At 39.0% G+C, this 19,026-nt stretch overlaps 2 protein-coding genes across 3 annotated transcripts; both read right to left on the minus strand.

The window, feature by feature from the left end:
• Nucleotides 1–941: 941 nt before the first annotated feature.
• Nucleotides 942–11,877, minus strand: si:ch211-286b5.4 (afadin- and alpha-actinin-binding protein B). Its single transcript, XM_038284698.1, has 13 exons — nucleotides 11,855–11,877; nucleotides 11,704–11,758; nucleotides 11,436–11,530; nucleotides 9,846–9,914; nucleotides 9,646–9,769; nucleotides 9,491–9,569; nucleotides 9,287–9,407; nucleotides 7,346–7,484; nucleotides 7,175–7,278; nucleotides 6,749–6,910; nucleotides 6,550–6,658; nucleotides 6,185–6,353; nucleotides 942–1,492 (listed from the first exon to the last, which is right to left on the minus strand). Exons 2-13 carry the CDS (start codon nucleotides 11,756–11,758, stop codon nucleotides 1,396–1,398), a joined length of 1,323 nt encoding a protein of 440 aa, XP_038140626.1. The 5' UTR covers nucleotides 11,855–11,877; the 3' UTR covers nucleotides 942–1,395.
• A 1,052-nt stretch (nucleotides 11,878–12,929) lies between these two features.
• On the minus strand, nucleotides 12,930–18,453 carry si:ch211-286b5.5 (uncharacterized protein LOC100003596 homolog). 2 transcript variants are annotated; one of them, XM_038284766.1, is made up of 3 exons: nucleotides 18,239–18,453; nucleotides 17,693–17,819; nucleotides 12,930–14,170 (listed from the first exon to the last, which is right to left on the minus strand). In XM_038284766.1, the coding sequence occupies exons 1-2, from the start codon at nucleotides 18,326–18,328 to the stop codon at nucleotides 17,694–17,696; spliced, it is 216 nt and encodes a 71-aa protein (XP_038140694.1). In that variant the 5' UTR covers nucleotides 18,329–18,453; the 3' UTR covers nucleotides 12,930–14,170; nucleotide 17,693. The 2 variants fall into 2 exon arrangements, with proteins under 2 accessions (XP_038140694.1, XP_038140693.1); XM_038284765.1 differs by having other exon boundaries at nucleotides 12,930–14,173; nucleotides 18,239–18,452.
• Nucleotides 18,454–19,026: the final 573 nt, after the last annotated feature.

Genomic DNA, 19,026 nt, shown 5'->3' on the forward strand with positions numbered 1-19,026 from the left:
GGAATGCAGCAGAGGGGTCTTTTGTTTTGGAATCTGTGACACCAAAAAAAAATTTTTCAAAATAGAGGGAAACCTGGTGGAATATTAGATAGTGAGAATGTCCTTCCAAAAGCTCTGGGAGCTTGCACATTTCCAAAACCAATGAAAGGAAGTTTCCGGATAGGAGCAGTAAATATGAACTGCTTTGCATTTCTGAAGAAAAATGTTTGGTTGGATAAAATGTATGAATTCAATTGAAAGGGACTTCTTTGATTTTATTAGTAAGAAAATCTATCTGGAAGAGACCAGATTTCCTAATTAAGATTCTGTACATATGTGTTCCAGAAAGAAACACAGGATGGGGAAGATACTAGATTTTCGTGAAACATAGTGTGAATGTTGGAGTTAAGATTTATATTTGAGTTGAAAAACAGAGCTTACCAACAGCAGAGTGTTTGAAGTCAGGAGGACTCAGAGACTAGATAGAAGAGAGGTCAATGCTTTTAAACAAGAGTAAACCAGATGGAATAGCATCAAATACAATGCTGTATGCTATTGGGGTGACGGGAACCTTGTACCGAATGAGAAATTCTTCAAAGCTACAAGGATGACCTCTGTTATTTAATAGTTGATAAACTTGGACAATACCATAGTTGAACCATATCTGCAATAATATTAACCTGGTTATGTATAATATATTGGAATTGTTCCAAATGAAACATATCTGACAAGAAAAGTTGTGTATATAAATGAGAGACCATGCTGAAAATACCTCTTGGTGGAAGTTGGAGAGTTTAGTGGGTATTTTTGGAATACGACAATTACTGAGGAGAAGAAACTCTAGGTGAGAAAAGGCATGTTGTGAAATAAAATAGGGTTTTACAATAGTTTTTTTTAATCCATTTTATTTTAAAGGAATTATTAAATTAGTCAAAACAGTAAAATATAGGCCTCCAGCTTTATCACAGTTTAAGATGACAGATTAGTGCAAATAATGTTTTGTTTTTTTTCCCATAAGAAGTCAGGCAACATTTTGTTAGCAGATTTACAAACTAAATTATCCACAAAGAGACTGGGAGGCGTAGAATAGAAGGGATAAACCTTTCGCCCTTAGCGAGCAGAACTGTACCTTTTAGGGACGGATCTCTTTGTTACCAGCTTGAACCCAGTGAATACTCCTTTTACATTAGAGAGTCTTAGTTGTAGAACCTCAACAGGATCAATTGAATTATGTTAGAACGACCACAGCAAGAGAAAAATTGTTTCATATATCACTGAATAAAAAAAAATATCAGTTGGCAGCATGCAGTGAGTAACTGGTTTAAATAAAATCTTTTATTAAAGTAGTTTAAAAAAAAAAATACAAAATTGAAGACAAGATATATTCTTTAAGTACAGCAGTGAAAATAGATTGTACTAAAATGACCAGTCCAAATATGAAGGCCAGGGTGTGCGCAGTCTCCTGCCTGACCCAACTTCACACATCTCAGAGTGGTGGTCATTTCCTCTAGACCTAAAAAAAGATAAAAATTTAGCTTAATAGCATCAGATGCAATGCCCTGATCTCATTCAGGTGGTTATGAAAATAACCATTTCAATCCTTGAAGAAATACTTACCCTTTAAATAAACGTTTATTGCTGATAAACTGAATAACAGATGTATTTATATGGCACCTTTATCAGTGGGGTGACTCCAAAGCTCTTCAAAGTATGGTCAGTCAGTCACATCCGCACTGGGCTACATTTTAGCCACAGCTACCCTGGGACACACTGACAGAAGCAAGGCTGCTGCACACAGAGGCCACCTGGTCCTCTGACCACCACCAGTAGGCAGGGCCATTACAAGGATGTATCATTATCCTGTGCTTTTTGTACAGACAAAGGCTGTCCTCATTAGACAGCATCTATACACACACACACACGTGATACACCATATGAAGGAAGGCCACCCACCCCATCTAATCTGGCTAACAAATACACAGGACTAATAATAATCCACACAAACTCGTTCTACCATTGTAGTGAGGACCATGTGTTTACTCCCATTGATTTTCAGTCATTTTCAAGCCTTTCTATGCCCCAACCCTAAAACTAACCATTAGCAATGCACACTCACCCTAACCAATTGACACCTTAGCCCTAAACCTAACCATTAACAAAGTAGCATGTGAGGACCGGCAAAATGTCCTCACTTTGCAACAACTAGTTCTCAATTTGATGGTTAAATTGGAAAAATGGTCCTCACTCTGAGGCTAGTCAGGTACACACACATACACAAACTGTCCACTTAGGAAACTGATTAACAATAAATTTCACATGCTGTTGTACAAATGGAATAGATAACAGATGTGAAATTGACAAGACGTACTCAAGGAATGGTTCTGCAGGTGGGGACCACAGGCAACTTTTCGGTCTTATGCTTTCTGGCCGATGTTCTGAAGACACGTGTTGGTGGTGAGATGAACTCCGAAATCCATAAAAGTGGCTCAGGTACTGCAGCTCATCAAGCATGGCACATCAATATGAGCTGTGGCAAGGTTTGCCGCGTCTGTCAAGGTAGTGTCCAGAAGTGCTACTTGGACACAGGCCAGTACACCAGGAGACATGGAGGAGGCTTTAGGAGGGGAACAACCCAGCAACAGGACTGCTACCTCTGTCCTGGTGCATTGAGGAACAGGAGGAGCACTGCCAGACCCCTGAAAAAAAATGACCTGCACCAGGCCGTAAATGTGCACGTGTCTGCACAAACGCTTAGAAACTAACTCCATTAAAAGGGGTTACTGCTGTACTCGTTTCTAGTGACTTGACCAAGGATGTGATGTAAATTAGGAGAATTGATGTCAGTAGCTCTACCCTGTTCAGCAGTGGTTCGCTTGGGAAAAAAAACAAAACAATTACGATTACCTCCAATTCTGCACTGCGTCTAGTCTTCAATTAAAATTATATTCAGTACATTCACTAAGCACAAGGACAGCATCACTAATCATTTTAGGCACAAAAATCCGATGAAAGGATAGTCGTGTATTAGAATGGACTAAAGAAAGTCGAGACTTAAATCCCAACTGTGAATCTATGGTAGTTAAAAAGATGTTAATAAAGCCTTTCCAACCAGGATGACTGAGCAAAGATAAAAACCAAAAATAGTCCAGACAAGTTTTGTCCTTTGATATCTTTTGGATACTTATGATGCGTAACAACAGCAACCACAGAAAGTTCTTTTCTTTTACACCCAGGAGCAGTTATTTAACAATTCTGAAGTTGAAATAATACTTTAACAATTTCGTCCATCAATCTTCATGGGCAATGTGAGATCTTTAGGAAACAAGTTGGAAGAACTCCAAGCCCTAGCAAGGGCCAAGCCAGAATATCAGCAAAGTGCTTTAATGTAACGTGGCTGCAGGATCTTATCTCCAACTCAAGCGTCTCTCTGCCAGCCTTTCTGACCATACAAGCAGAAAGGGATTTAAAAGGAGACTGGGAAATTCAAAGGAGGTGGGTTAGCAGTGTTTGTGAACACTCTGTTTCGTTTAAAAAAAATATAAACATAAAAAATATAACCTCGGATGTCTGGGGGACAGTGATTAGCCTACATGTTATGAATGCTGGAGTACCATTAAGAATAAATTATGAATATGGGCCAATTGGAGCAAATGCGCACTCGTGACGTCACCACATGCTCAGCTCGTCTTGAGCTGCATTTCACCTCCTATTAATGCTCTCTAGATAAATTATTTTTTGATTTATTGGGGGGATTATGAACAAAGTCAGATAAACACAAATCAAATTAACATTTTGCCAAGTCAATCCATTCAATTTCCATCATGCTTATCCCAAGTGGGGTCGTGAGGGGTGCTGGTGCCCATCTCCAGCCGTCTGTGGACGAGAGGCAAGGTACACCCTGGACAGGTCACCAATTCCGGGCGCAGCCATTGCTAAGTAAAACAAAAAAACTCACCATCATTACTTCACATACAGCTATGCAGAGAGAGGGCTGCTGCAGATGGGCTATGATTAGCCCTGGCTGCGGTTAGCCTCGGCGGTCTGCTGGATGCCGAGGTCCTCTCAACTTTGGATTTTTTTTCTCTTTATATTATGCGTTAAACCACTAAATGGGCCATATAGTGACGCTTAAAAGTATAATGTTCTTCCCTCAAATGATCTTAAAATGTACTTTTATTGCACAAAAGCAACAGAAAATAACTTAACTTAATACTGTGAGCACTAACCTGGAACCTGCTGCTGCCATGGTGCATGCTGGGACAGCTGTCAATCTCAAGAACAGACAAGTCTGCTCTGATGCAACTCAGAAAACAGAGAGGGGCAAGAACTACATTGTCCGTTCTTGGTTTTGTGTTTTTGTGAATTGGAACAGTACTAGGGCTAAGGCTGATGATGTTTCAAAAACACATGAGAATGCACAAGTAAACAAATTTAGAAACTGCCAGAGTTGTTTTGGCTCGTTAGATCAGAAGGGACTAGCTAGGTGTGAGACGTCCATACGTTGCATTCAATGGTTTCGCGTAATTTAGTGGGTCAACCCGATGTTCTGTCATATGAGCATACTTCCTCAGACCAGCATCCCTATTGTCAATACGGATGCGCAAGATGTCAGATTGGCGTTTATCTCTTTAGTTTTGTACAAAAAACTTGACTTAAACTACCTTGACGGGCATGTATCCCTTTAGTTATGTACAAAAAACAAAAACAATTTAAGGTCAGATCACCATACACCTAAAACACCAAAAAGTAAGCAATTAAATATTTTTTTGTACACAACTAAAGGGATACATGCCCGTTATGGTAGTTTAAAGTCTATTTTTCGTACAAAATTAAAGGGATAAACATGTATTGACTATGGATATGCTGGTCTGACCGGGTATGCTCAGCTGACAGACCACCAGCTCTGGTGTTCCCATAGTATGCCTATCAGAGCAGAGTCCTTTTACCTGGATAAACATGCATCAGTGAACTGTTCCCACTGCCAATAAAAGCCAATCGTTCCCGGGTATAAACCGGTACACTGGCCAGTGTGAAAGGGGCATTATGCGGTGACTGAACACAGGTTGAATAAACTCTTTGTGAGATGGAAAACTCAAGTTTCCCATAACTCAAGTTTAGAAATACTTAACCTGCTTCTTGAAACAGACCCCTCGACAGCAAACCCAACTGGAGACACAACTGTGAAGCCATCTACAAGAAGAACAGAGCAGATTGTACTTCCTAAGGAAGCTTATGTCCTTGGCTGTTTGCAGCAAGATGCTACATATCTTCTATAAGTCTGTTGAGGAGAGTGATCTATTCTGCCATCATCTGCTGGGATAACAGTATTCGAAAAAAAATGACTTAAAGCTTAACAAGCTAATAAAGAAGGCCAGCTCTGTTCTGAGAACTCCTTTAGAACCTCTGTAGATTATTTCACAAAGAATTATTCTTCATGAAGTAGACAAAATTATGGACAACAACAGAGTCTCTTCAGTAAGAGGATTCTTCAGAACCGTTGCAAGACAGACCGCTTCAGAAGATCCTTGTTGCACACTAGAACACAGTGATGCCGAGACATGCAGTGGTTGTAAATTTCCTTTACATTCCTGTTTCTTCTGCAAATACAAAGAACATTCATATATCTGACATGCGTCACAATATGGCTGCTATGGACTGCTGAGCTTCTTCAACAACAGCTAGATTTGGACCCAAGGCTGCCCTAAACACCACCTGTTAAAAACAAATCCCTTTCTAGACTCATTTCACTCTCAGCCAGAATAATTACATCATAGTTTTATGAATGTTCAGCTTAGCATGAACAATGTAATATAGTGTGTCTTTATAAAACAAACTGAAATAGGAAAGAGAATAGAATCATATTTTAATGGAAGGGGGGGACCAGCAGCTGATCCCCCCACATCCTTACTGCCTACAGCTAACACCTACAACACCTGGATGAAAATGAAAAAAAAAATAACCGTACGAGTTACTGCAACATTTAATTTCCCTTTGGGATTAATAAAGTTTATCTTAATATGAATTAACTATAGTACACTAGAAAGTATGTCTTAATTTCTCAATCCAACTACTATTCTAATGATGTGGCTAATAAAGGCAAATGGGTTCCACTGAAAGAATAAAGTTGGCTCCTACATGAAAAAAAAAGAGGTTACTTGACCTTTATTATTATGCACCACTTTGTTTTACTAGATTAAATACTAACCTGTTATTGTATGGTAGATTAAGGGCAGAGTACAGCTGCGGCGTGCTCGGGGTTTGAACTCTGACCCTTTCTTCATGTAATCCAGGAGAAGCTGCATTCCCAGAGTTGCTTGGTGAGGGAGTAATGGGTAGACAGCCAGATACATTAGTTCCTCCCTCACTGGAGAAATCTGCACCCAGGAGAGATTTTATAAAAATGCTATAGACCATCAATGTTATCTTTAGTTTAATTTCTAGTTCATCCCTCAAACAGTGAAATGGAAGAAAGGACACAAATGAACAACCAGGAGGGAAGTCTCTGCCTGCACCTTCATCCAGCACCATTTCATATGCATATAGATGGAGGCATGTTTAACCCTTACTCACTGAAAGCGGTGCTCTCCCTCCTGTTTGATGCTCCTCGATTAAACACGGGTGATTCGCTTAGATACTGCTGCTTCAAAAACAAGTTCCTTTGTTGTTCAAAATCTCGTCGCTTGTTAAAAGACGTTAAAAGAAAAAAAAAACTTTAGCATCAGATGCCAGTTTTGGGTTCAACTCCAGAAGTGATGAGAACCAGTTTTACCTCGTGGCTCAGTCGAATTGCAGCGTCTGTGAAAGCTTTCCGTTCCCTTTCAAAAGTTCTCCTCTGATGAGTCAACTCTGCCCAGGACATCTGAAGACGTTCCCACTCTTCCAAAAAGTAAGAATCTGAGAGTTCAGATGGGACCGTGGAGACAAGGCTATCCTAGCAGAAGCAACAAGAGCAGGTGTTAGACTTAGATTTTATTTTGTCATTTTGTACACATAAATGTATATAAAAAGAATTTTGATTTAGTACAGCTCTCTAGACTTCTTCATTTTTAAAGTGCAGCCTTGATAAAGGTAAGCAGCAGTTATAACACTGATGGGGAAAAAAAAAAAAAAACACTGTGGTGAAAAAAAAGTGATGTAAACTGTGTTGTGTTACAGTGAGAGCTCATGTACACTTTGAAGAAAAAGGGACTGATACCTGTAGAAGCTGCTGCTGTAATCTGACCACCTCCTTACTTTCCTTCAGTTCCATCTCTAGCTGAGCCAGAAGCTTATCGTGGTCAGTACCAGCAGCAGTTTGATCTGTTGACAGTCATTTTATAGTCATTTTTTTACTTTTTGTTTCAAAGACTTATTGTGGTGTTTTCACCTTCAGAAAAGATGCCTCTTAGCTTCTGCTGCACCAGCCTCCAGCTCTGAACGACTCCTCCAGTCACGTGTTCACCAAGGACTGCTTCAGTTTCATCTAGCTTTTTGTCTCCATCATTGACATCCAGAAACTCCAGCCACTTCAAAAGGGTTTAGAGTAATGACACAAATTAAGCCCTATTTTTATCCCAATATTGATTTCTCGCTTTTAAAGTAGAATGGAGGGCAGATCTTTTTGTTTTTAAGCTCCTCCACTATGGAACCAACTCCCAGTGTTGATCTGTAGACAGAAACTCTTGACGTTAAGACTCTGCCTATAACTGTCAGAAATCAGCTCACTTGCACCATCAAGGGTTACAGCTTCCCAGCAAGCAGACATCAAGTACAGCAATATAGACATTTTGTTTTTCCAATTTTGTAATTAAACTTATGTTAGAGTGACTTTGGTTTTCTTGAATCACATTTTGATTTACAGGCACATCTAAAATCACAATCAAAATGTTATTGATCATTTTACAGTTGATTATTGCACAGTAATGTATAAACAACAGCCACATGTTAATTGTGGCTACAGCTAATGAAAACCAAAATGTAAGTTTTGCTAGGCATAAAGAAAAATATAATTTATTGAATGTATTGCCTATACTTTCATTGGGAAGATGGATTTGTTTTTGAGCAGTCATCGAGTATAAGCCTTGGTGCTTATATGCAGGACTCTGTACAGTCAAACAGACTATTCAGAGAGAGCTGTATGCAAGCAGATTCATAAAAAGGTGTCTGGAAGGACAAAAAAAAACAGTGTCTGAAAATGATGCACAAGCATCAGAAATAATCTTAAGAGTCATGTTTCACAGGCCATTTAAGAATGCATAAAGTTTATGTTGGGCTGGATTATCAATTTAAGTAACCATAGTATCACTGTGCTTGACTGCGTTGCAAACGTGCCTAAACTAATCCCAAAAGGAACATAGAAATGTATGGGCTATTCTCAAGGGACACCAAAGAAAGAAGTTAAAATGTAGGGTGCTATGAAAGCAACCAGGGCTTCCAGGGGAGCCAACTACCCAACTCCTCTATGACGGAACAATTCATGCAACAGAGCACATATTCAGCATGCACATGCATTTTAGTTGATATGACACGTTCCCTGTATGATGAAACATTCTAAATTAATGAAAAATAATACCCACCTCCACACATTTGCTTTAATTAATCAGATTGAACGGAACACTTCAAATGAATTTTGCGGGTTATAGTTTAATTTCTTTAATTGGTTGTATGACAAAAACTTAATGATTTATCTGGCCTGTTATGTGCATGACTTTAAAGCTTGAAATAAAAGTAGGTAACAATGTATAATCCAAATTACATAATTTGTTTAGTAAATGTATGTGTTATATTGACTGCTAACATTTCATGCCATTTTGATCTAATTAATCTAAAAATGGTCATCAATCTTAAAGGACCATTTCTGGATTTAACTACTGTAATAAAATTACTTCTCGAAAAAATACCACTTTATTTTGAGATATTCTGATGGGTCCAAATTACACTACATGGTTGGGTTGAACTGGAATGAACTGAACTGGTGTAAACTGAATTGGACCAGTTTTGGGTCTAGACATAAAAACAATGTTTGCTTGTTCTCTCACATCATGCTGAGATCAGAAATATTATTTTCTTTTAGCACTTAAAAACATTTCTCATTACCAGTAAACAAGGGGTTAAATTGAAAATTCTATTTCCAAAAACAGCAAGAATTAAATTTTTTAAAATGTATAAAATAAATAAATGTGTTCATCTTAATCTTATTTTACCTACCACATTGTACTTTAATTCAGTGCTGATAACTGCTTTACATCCAACCTAAATGCTCTTTAATTGTTGAAGTAACCTTTTCTAGAATGACCCAAAGATGTCAGTCAATCATCCCTTTTCTGACCTGCTCCATGTCGACTCTGAGTGCATGCAACAAAGTGGTGAGACTGTGGCGCAGCTTCATCGCCTCTCTCAGCTCTGCCTCTCTGCGGTCCAGCATCAGGAGCAGTGCAGCTTCTTCTCGCCTGTAAGGTGACAGAACTACAGTCTGAACGTTGCTGATGAATCCAGGCATACTACATAGAGCTTTAAAAGCTAGTCTACATACTTGGCAGTAGACCTGATTGGTTTCCTGGGTTGCTCTCTTTTCCCTCTGTTTCCAGGAGGGAGGTTTAAGACCTCTATAGCTGCATTAGAAAATAATTGCAAAACCATAAATACCGTTTTTAAATCATTATGTCTGAAATTATTCTGGAGTCTCACATGGTCCTCTGTCTCTTTGTCTGTCAGTGAGCTGTGAGAGCCTCTCCTTCAGTCTATTGCATTGCATCTCTCTGCGCTTTAGCTCCGCCTCCTGCCGGTTGCACTGCAGCTGCAGACGGGAGCACTGAGAAAGAAAAATGCTGATCAGAGGAGGCTCATTCAAGAAGTTATCCTGTTCCTCTAAAAAACTGTTGCCTTACTTTTGTACGCTCAGATCTTAGATCTCTTTGAAGCCTGGCCATATGCTCATCCATCTCCCCGAGCTGCTCCTGCAAGATGAGACATTTGCCTGCTCATATTCTTTGACTGAAAATAAATGCTAGGGCATGTTATTGGAATGTTGCTTTATACACAAACAGAATGATGACAAGATTATGGAGTAGAAATCTAGAAAGTAAACAAGTCCCCCCCCATGTTGGAGAAAACATGTTGGAAGCCTAAAACCATACGAGGCCAGGGTGAAGCGCCGCCTTTGAATGGAAAAGCAACACTTTACATGCAGCCAGAGCTACCGACTTCTGAGTTTAGCCTTAAAAGTATCCAATCTTGGCCCTCAGACCCCACTGTCCAATGTGCTTTAGGCACCTGCTGGACTTTATGACATGCTGAACATGTGGTGCAAACATTTGAACTGGTTTTGCTGAGACGGCGACCTATCCGAATCTTAAAGGACACTGTGCCTAGAAGATACGAGTCAAACTCAAAACATCTGCAGGACTCAAAACTGAACCAGGGGACTATAAGCTTGGATCTTTGGAACTGGAATTTTTCATGAGGAGACTTAACTTGGTTTTAAGTTGACCACTGGCACATAAAAAATATACAGGAGGCTGATCTACGATGTTGACAGACCTGGTTTGGATCAAAGCAATGCAACACCTATGCATATGCTGATCGAATGTCAGTCAAAGTCCAGAGCTAAATCCACCTCAGAATCTGTGGCAAAACTTAAAAATTGATATTTTCCTCTTGACTGAGCTTTCACTATTCTGCAAAGGAGACAAATCCCCAAACAACTCAATGTCTTGATGCGCAAAGCTAGAGAACACACACCAGAAAACACACACCAGTATTTTAAGTAAAAGGTTGGTAGCCTTGTGAGACCATCCTGATCTCGCAAGCTTTCAAGATTTCCCTCGCAGTTCAGTCTGGCTACTCTCCGTTGAAGAAAATTTGGAGCCGTTCACTAAACGAACGTCCAATCAGCGTTGGCTTTGAGGCGGGTTGAGGTGTGACGCAACGAGAAGCGCGACAGTTCAGTCTAAAGAACATGGCTGCTTCAGCCGATGAAACTAGCGTTAGCGTGGCTATCGAGCAAGTTTTATCGGAATTACAGAGTATTTCTTCACTGAAAGAAGGGCAAAACAGTGCTCTGGAGGCTTTTCTCAGAGGAAAAGATGTTTTTGCTCTTCTCCCGACTGGTTTCGGCAAGAGTAGCCTGGCTGTTAGTACGTCATATGCTTCGTTGATCTGATTGGTTTATTTGGCCCGTCTATCACCAACATAGGCCAATCAGCTAACCAGTATTTTCGCCCCTTCCCAAAATTACTTCAACGGAAGGTTTCCAGATGAATATGCTGAGCAAATCCATCTGGCGGAGTCAGGTTAGAAGGTTGGAACTTACATCACCAAATACAAACATGCACCACAGTTTTCAGAAACTATGCTTTTTTTCCCCCTCCATTTCAACTTTTACAACAGTAAAGATTGTGGAATGACAAAAAACCCCAAAATTAACAGGTTTTGCAAAACACAAAGTTGGTATCTAGTTGATCATTTTTTTTACCCACCCTGAGGGAGTCTGCCTGGTCTTTACTGTCCTGTCCGTTAGACAACCAGGAGGTGCTTGGAGAGGAGCTTGGATCTCTCAGAAAAAATAGACCTCCTGCTTGTTTTAAACCAAAACATGAAAAAGAGAAAGTTGAACATTTGATAATATTTAGTGTAGATAAAGAGAATAAGATTATCCATTTGGCACATAGAATGAAAAATAAGTAATAGCTTATTTTACCATTCTATGTGAATTACAGGTTTGAATAATAAAAATGCGAGCCTAACCGGAACATTCCTGCTTTCCACTGAGTTTATTCTGGCTGATATAGCTGTACGCCATCTAAATCCAAAAATAAAACACACAATCATAAACATGATTTTAAACACATAAAACCTATAAACCCAGCCAAGTGATCAAAAAAATACAACCACATACTTTTTATGTTGATTTACCCCGTGTGTATTTCTAGTCATTAGCAGTCAGACTTGTTCAGCTGACAGCTGCTGCTTCTTTTATTTCCAGGTGACAGCGCTTCTGCTGATTACTGACAATGGACGGCCCCTAAGTGAGCCAGGTTTGGATTTAATTGAGCAAACAATTTCCTAAAAAGGTTCCAGTTAACATTTGGACAACCACGTCTCATTTTGAGTTATTCTTACTTATTTTTGTCCAAAATATACAGTGGTTAAATGTACACTCAGTGGTGGCCGACGTACTCAATAGTAATACTTGTGTTAAGAACTTCAGCATAAAAATGCCTCAAAAAGTGAAAGCTATTGTGATTATTTAAAAAGGAACCAAAAAAGAAAACAGGAGTATCATGACTCTCCTCACCCTTTGAATTTTACTTTAGATAAGCTACTGATCCTTCAAACTGCTCCTAAAAGACGGCCCCCTTCTGTAAATGGCGTCAGTGTTTTGACTCCAGTGCAGTTTATTTTTTCCGATGAGCACCCAAGTTTGTTCCAGCCCACAATTCAATGATAATTTTTTGGATATTACACAAACAAACTGCCCACAAATTTAATTGGGGACAAAAAAAACATCCAATTCCTATAAACAAAATCTCTGAAATGTCCAGCAAATGACCCTCATAACGAGCCAGTTGGCTCTGTGAGTCAGCATTTTCCACTGTGTGTGAAGCGCTGAAACAGCTTCAACTTGGGAGATTCACATGAAATCAGCATGTGGCATCAGCTGAACTCCCTCACAGGGTAAGCCCACCACATATATAGGAAACTCCCATCCTTTTTCTGGAATCACTTTATCAGATTGCTCAGTCCAATTTAGCCTTTTTCCAAAACCTTGTGAGGGAGTACTAGTGTTCAGCTTAAAAAAACACGTAGGAATGACAGATACATAGATATACTGTATAAACAAACATCCTTTGTATTTGGATGGATAGACATAGACTTTGAAAATACTTTAGTCATATTCCATTCTTCCCCAAACCATCAGGAATACTGCTTTAAAGCTTTATTTTATTAGACAGTAATCAGGACGCAATCCATTTTGCTTGTATACATTTTTATTTATTTCCTTCCATACAAACATGATGCATTTATCACAAATCAAGCTGACAGGTAAGAGTTATTCTTTATGCAGATTTATGGGATGTGAGAATATTAAACACATTTAATCCAGCAGTTTGCCTTCACAAAAAAAGATCCAATTCACAATTAAATGACATCCACTTTTCAAATCTACATCCAACTTAAAAATAACTTCACACAAATTACATAAGTGGAAAAGCACCAAATTAAACGCACCTTTTAATTAAATACTCACTTCCTGTCTTTGAAAAAGCAGTCAGCAATTATAAAGTAATGCTTTAACAATAGTTTTTGATACACTTTTTTTTTTTTATATATATATGTATATAAAGTTAGATGCAGCAATTCATCAGTGTCTGAAAAGACAGATTTCTTCATCAGCAGGAAAGATTTTTGGTTGATTGATGCTTGATTCCAGCGTGAAAAAAAAAACATTAAATACAAACATAACCCAAGGATTCCAACACAGACACAAGGATTTGTGCAATAAGTTAAGGTTGTTACCACTAATCCACATAGTGTAAGGCCATCATGTGTTTTTACCTTAAATAGAAAGATTCAACATAAAGAAGGAGAAACTTAAAAGAGTCTAAAATATAGCTATAGATAGGTGAGTTAAAGTAACAAGAAAATGAAAGATTAACCCATCGCTTGCTCCAAGATAAAGCCTGTGTCATGCCTTAGTACCTAAGGTCCACAAAACCAGTTTATTTTCCGCTTATATACACAAACATTGAAAAAGGCACCAGTTTAGTTTGTTGGCCAACAATATTAGTAGTTTTTTTTGTTTTTGTTGTTGTGTTTCACAGAGATAAATACAAAAGTGTGGATGGAAGATAAGCTATTATAAATCCATGTTTGATTATCCTTCCACCTGCCCTTCACAACACGACTGAAAATAACAAACAGCGGTAACAGTCTGTAAATAGATGCCGGACATGTTGGGCACTTAGGCAAACCCAGATTAATCATTAGTCACGTTAGTGTCAGGAACGTCTTCTGCTTGCTTGTTGAGTAGTTTGGCCATGCTTTCACGTAACAGATGGAGGATAGGATACCATTAGTTTTGGCAAACAAGATGGAAATCGGCTCTCCCTCCCTTCCCATGAGGAGCTGCAGGCAGGTTTACCATGAAGTCGATGAGAAGAGAAGTGAAGCTTCAACGGACAGGTCCAGAAAATCCTTCATGTTCCTTCTGCTGCTAAGAGAGAACAGAGACCACATAAAAAGATTGATTCATCTTATAGGAAGTTCATACAACCCTTAGTCCTTCCTTATCCGTCCTGCATTGCATCCCGGCACAAAGACCTTTGCTGCATGCCCCCCTTCCCCTATTTTCTGCCTGTCTTCTGTTAAATAAGCACCAACACCACAAAAACTGTATTCCAGTCTCATTTAGTCATGAACCCTTTTTTGCCAAAACAGGGCAAAACCCTTCCATCTGAAAAAAAAAATTATGTTTTATTTGGAACCTGCACACATAACTCTCTAGACAGCAGGTTGGACATTTCCAGCACCCATTGCTGCTAGAGCAAATTACAAAACTTTGAACCAACATGTCTTCACACTTTCCACATATACAGCCCTAATCTGGCAAGAGGGAAGCGGTTTGTAAGATTTCCTGTTTTGTATGACATTGCACACGAGCAAAAAAATATGATAGTACAGAACTGCTAAACAACTTTATTTGATAAACAGTTATAACTCATAAACTAATGTGCATGTATTCAGATGTATTATTGGGAGGATTTTATTGTTGTCATAGAAAGCAAGGTGGAAACACTGATGTTCCTCCTGAGCGTCAGGGCAATAAACATCTGCAAAAACATGCACAGAAAAAAACTTCATGATTTGAAAATAAATAAAATACGCACTGGCAAAGTAAAGTTGGTAGCTTGCACAAATTTGTGTTTTTTTCTTTCATTACCACCAACAATTTTACTTAAAAAGAATCTTTTAGAGATACTGCTCAATTGTCACCTTTATTGGTAAATTTGCTTAGTCATGGCAACCGAAACACTTTAAATCCTAAATAAACTTTTCAAATGTGATCCGATTAGACAGTCTTGAATATCTTAAAGTAGATTTACTTTACTTATATAATTCGTCTTGTGAAATTCAAACTCTTTACAGACAAACCAATATGTAGTTCATTATTTTGACTTCCTTTTTTGTGATTATGGATACAGCTGATGATGGCACAAGATTTATAAAATCTAAAAAAAGAAAAAAAAACAAGATCAGTATTGAAATAATGTTATTTCCATTTTATACCTCAAACCCTCATAAGTTAAATTGTTAACTTGATAAAAGTCTTACTGACATTCACCTAGACTCTTTGACAAGGATGGTGATTAACAGACAGATGAACTAATAGGTTACTGTGAACGCAGCTGACTTTTCACAAGGGGCTGGTTTCAAGCTTAACAATGAAATGTTAAGTGTAAGTGATAAAGTGAGAAAGAAAAGGTGTACAAGAAACAGGGATAATCTGAAATTATCAAAATTCTTTCAAGAGTTTAAGGGAAATTTACAAGGTAAAAATGAATTTGGAGTCAGAGATTTAACAGCAAACACACTCAGATGTTCACAGAACAAATTCTGGGTCCTGAAACTCAGATGTTAGCAGCGTCCTAAATGGTTTAAGGGGGGGGGGGGGGATAACTAGACTGCTGGTCAGTTGTACAAATTGCAAAGTTGGCACTTCTTTTGGAAATCAAGCTCCAAAAGTCAGGAAGGCTCGAAGTCCATCATGAACAGTCAGAGATGGCTGGCCTGACATGACATCTGCTGGTGGTGGTTCACTGGGTTTTCCGAAACCCATAATCAACATGGTCATCCACCAGGACATTTTGGACCATCATCAACCTGTTTGATTGGCCACACAGAAATCTATCTAGAATCTATGCAGCTGTTAAGATGAAAATGATAAACAGCACACTTAACCTCAAGGTCACCATCAAAGCAAGCTATTGCTAGGAGGACTAAGTATTAAATACCATTCTTACACTGAACAGCAGATCTATTGTATTGTGGACTTACTTTCAGTAAGCCGAAATGTCCATTCTAACGTTCAGCTTGCATTGGACCAATGCAATTTTGAAACTGAAATGTCATTATGTAGTTAGCTTTAAGCTAGAAGCAAGTAGTCAGAGCTGTGAACACCTAACAGTTTATAGATGAACTGTAAAGCTTAAACAATTTAAACAATCATCAGCTAATTTAATAATCGATAAAGACTCCAAAACATGTCTTTACTTTATCTGAAAGACTCGCCCACTCAAAGCAGTTAATATACCAAAACTGCAGAAAATACATAAATATTTTTCATTCAAAATGGAAAACCCTTTTTGTCCATTAATATGCTCGACTCATAAGTCTTTAAAAGACACAGTTTTAGTTTCACTTGGTTTAAATTTTGCTTAAAATCTTCTTAAGGAACCTTTCACCATCTGATTCTTAATTGATTAACTGAAAAAAAAGAAATAGAGAGATTAATAGGTGTGCAAAATAGTTATTAGTTGCAGCCCTGATAACCTGCACTCTCTCCTTAGGCATCACGCTCAGGAAGCACATCTCTGTGATATGATCTATGTTGGAGTTTTGCATTTAAAATCGAACCGTAGAAATAAACTAACCACACCGTTCTATTGTAATTTATTGAGAAGTACCTGCAAACAGCTGATAGTTTAGCAGCCACACAGCAGCAATCCAGCAATTGAATCAGTCCATCATTTAATAAATATATAACGTATAATAAAAATGTTATTAAATGATCTGTTTTGATTGTTACTTTCAGTTTTTTTTCTTTTTTTTTTTTTTTTAACAGTGTCCTGTCTGGCAATGTGGCAATAAGAATAATTGTCCTGATGCCAAAAAGAGCCCAACAGATTTTGCTTTCACAAGTGGAGCATTACGGCTATCGCCATAGTGTTCCGCTTGATTTATGCATATAAATAGCTTCATTATAATTATGCAGAGTGTTTTACAGATTATATGGACACTACAATGTAAGTAGAACAGGAAAGGAAAAACAGAAAAAAAGGAGAAAAGAAGAAAGAAGATAAAAGGGAGATAACGATAAAACGTCTTCAGTCTGCTTCGTCGCCTGCAAAAAGATAGCACAAACCAAAAAATCACAACCAACGGACATGGTACAAGACATACAATAAAGTAACACCTGGATACTATTGCTGAAGTATAAGTAGTATGATTTATTTTGACACGTTTACTGTGGTAGCTGAAGATAAGAATATTGGCTTTCTGTATGGAAGTGAATCAGGAGCCAAGCACCTGTAGTTGTTTGTGAGAGTACACTTGTGCATGTAAAGTTTATTCAAAGGAAAAATGCTCAATAGTGGTTGTGAAGAGCCGAAGACGTGCCCCTCCAAAGCACAGAGGCGAGCGCTGGGGGACCCAAAGCCCCAGACACCCAAAGGGACCCCAACAGCAAAGGGCCCAACCCAGGAATTCCGACCCCCACCAAGGGAGGAGAAGAGACAAATTCCCCAGCCACCGCAATGCCGGAGCCCGCGGGAGCAGCGGGGCTGATCGTAACTGTCAGTTATATTGCTTACTGTCAACCTTTGTGGTTGGACTACGAAGCATAAACCCTGCGCTCCACCTGTAAACTAGTTTTATGGATAATGTACAAACAGAATGTGAAGGTGACATTTAGGTCCACATTGGTCCTAATGAAGACTTTGTCAAGGCTTCTTACCTCAGAACAGTGAGCAAGACTTTGGGGGTCTGAAGGGATTATCGCTGGAGGGGACCCCCATGAGGAGCGGGTCCTTGGATGCATTCTGCAGGCAGAAGTTTTTCAGGTCAGCAGCAGCCTGGGATACCTGCAGAGCCCAACATATGGCGTGGGTGTGAAAACATGAACAGCATAAACATCCACTCAGTCTCAAAGGGCTCTGCCCATTTTCTCATTTTCATACACAGACTAACTGGCTCTCTGTGGGTTTGATATTTCTTTTGCATAATATTTGCAAGCAATGGAGCCACCGGACAGCAGTGGTTGTATCTACTATGTTTGATAGCCTCTATGTTCACTTATTTCCCTCAGATAAAACAGAGTTTGACATTTATACACATTTCACTTTAAAGTAGATTGTAAACAAAGCAGATTGGAAACTTTATAAGTTACTGTTTTAAAGCAGTTCAATAGATCTATTTTTAACATAATCCCCTTTTTTCCACCTAAACTAACTTTCTACGCCTCGAAAGAAAAGCTTCCGTGTTTGTCTGGATCGGTTCGTACCTTGATCCTCCGGGTACTGGCCTCTAACCGGAGCTGCTTCACGGCCCTCTGGGCGATGATTAAGTTGCTGCTGGCGTTGTTATTGGACATAACGGCGGCTCTCGGTGTAAGAACAGAAAAACAGCTAACTAAAGTTTGATGGCAGCCACAGCGGAAACGTGACCTTAGTTCTCAGAACCCCTGACTAAACTGGGAAACGGCTCCGACACCTCGCCCCGCCCCTACTGCGATATCCCATCACCCCTATTGGCTTAAACGTCCGTCAATCAAACTGCCTCGAGCCCTCCTCCTTACCGTTCCAAAGGAAACGTCTATAATAATATGGGCCTTTATTTTAAGTTTCCTAGACAGCAAACAGGGGAAAACGTGACCTTCGCTAGTTGTTTGCCACCTCATTTAACTTTACACGCTTTCAAAGAAATCCTTTTTTTCATCATTTATGTAATATGGTTCACATTTCATCTTAAAAGGGCAAACAAATTTGAAACTTGCAAAGTTTTAGCAAGAAGGATGCACCAGACATGTGCAACAATTGACAACCTAATCAAGTAATTGCATATTCTTCAACATAAACCACTTTAAGATCCTTCCTTCCTTCCTTCCTTCCTTCCTTCCTTCCTTCCTTCCTTCCTTCCTTCCTTCCTTCCTTCCTTCCTTCCTTCCTTCCTTCCTTAAAAAAATCTACAGTCGCTGTTATTGTATTAGTTTAAAGGTATAGTGGAGGATCTTCTATTTCCGGGTGGATCATCAAAATAAGTAGTCCTTCTAATCGTCAATCATTCTGGTGA

Source organism: Cyprinodon tularosa, unplaced genomic scaffold, assembly GCF_016077235.1.
Source record: "Cyprinodon tularosa strain WSP-4 unplaced genomic scaffold, ASM1607723v1 ctg201, whole genome shotgun sequence".
Lineage (NCBI taxonomy): Eukaryota > Metazoa > Chordata > Actinopteri > Cyprinodontiformes > Cyprinodontidae > Cyprinodon > Cyprinodon tularosa.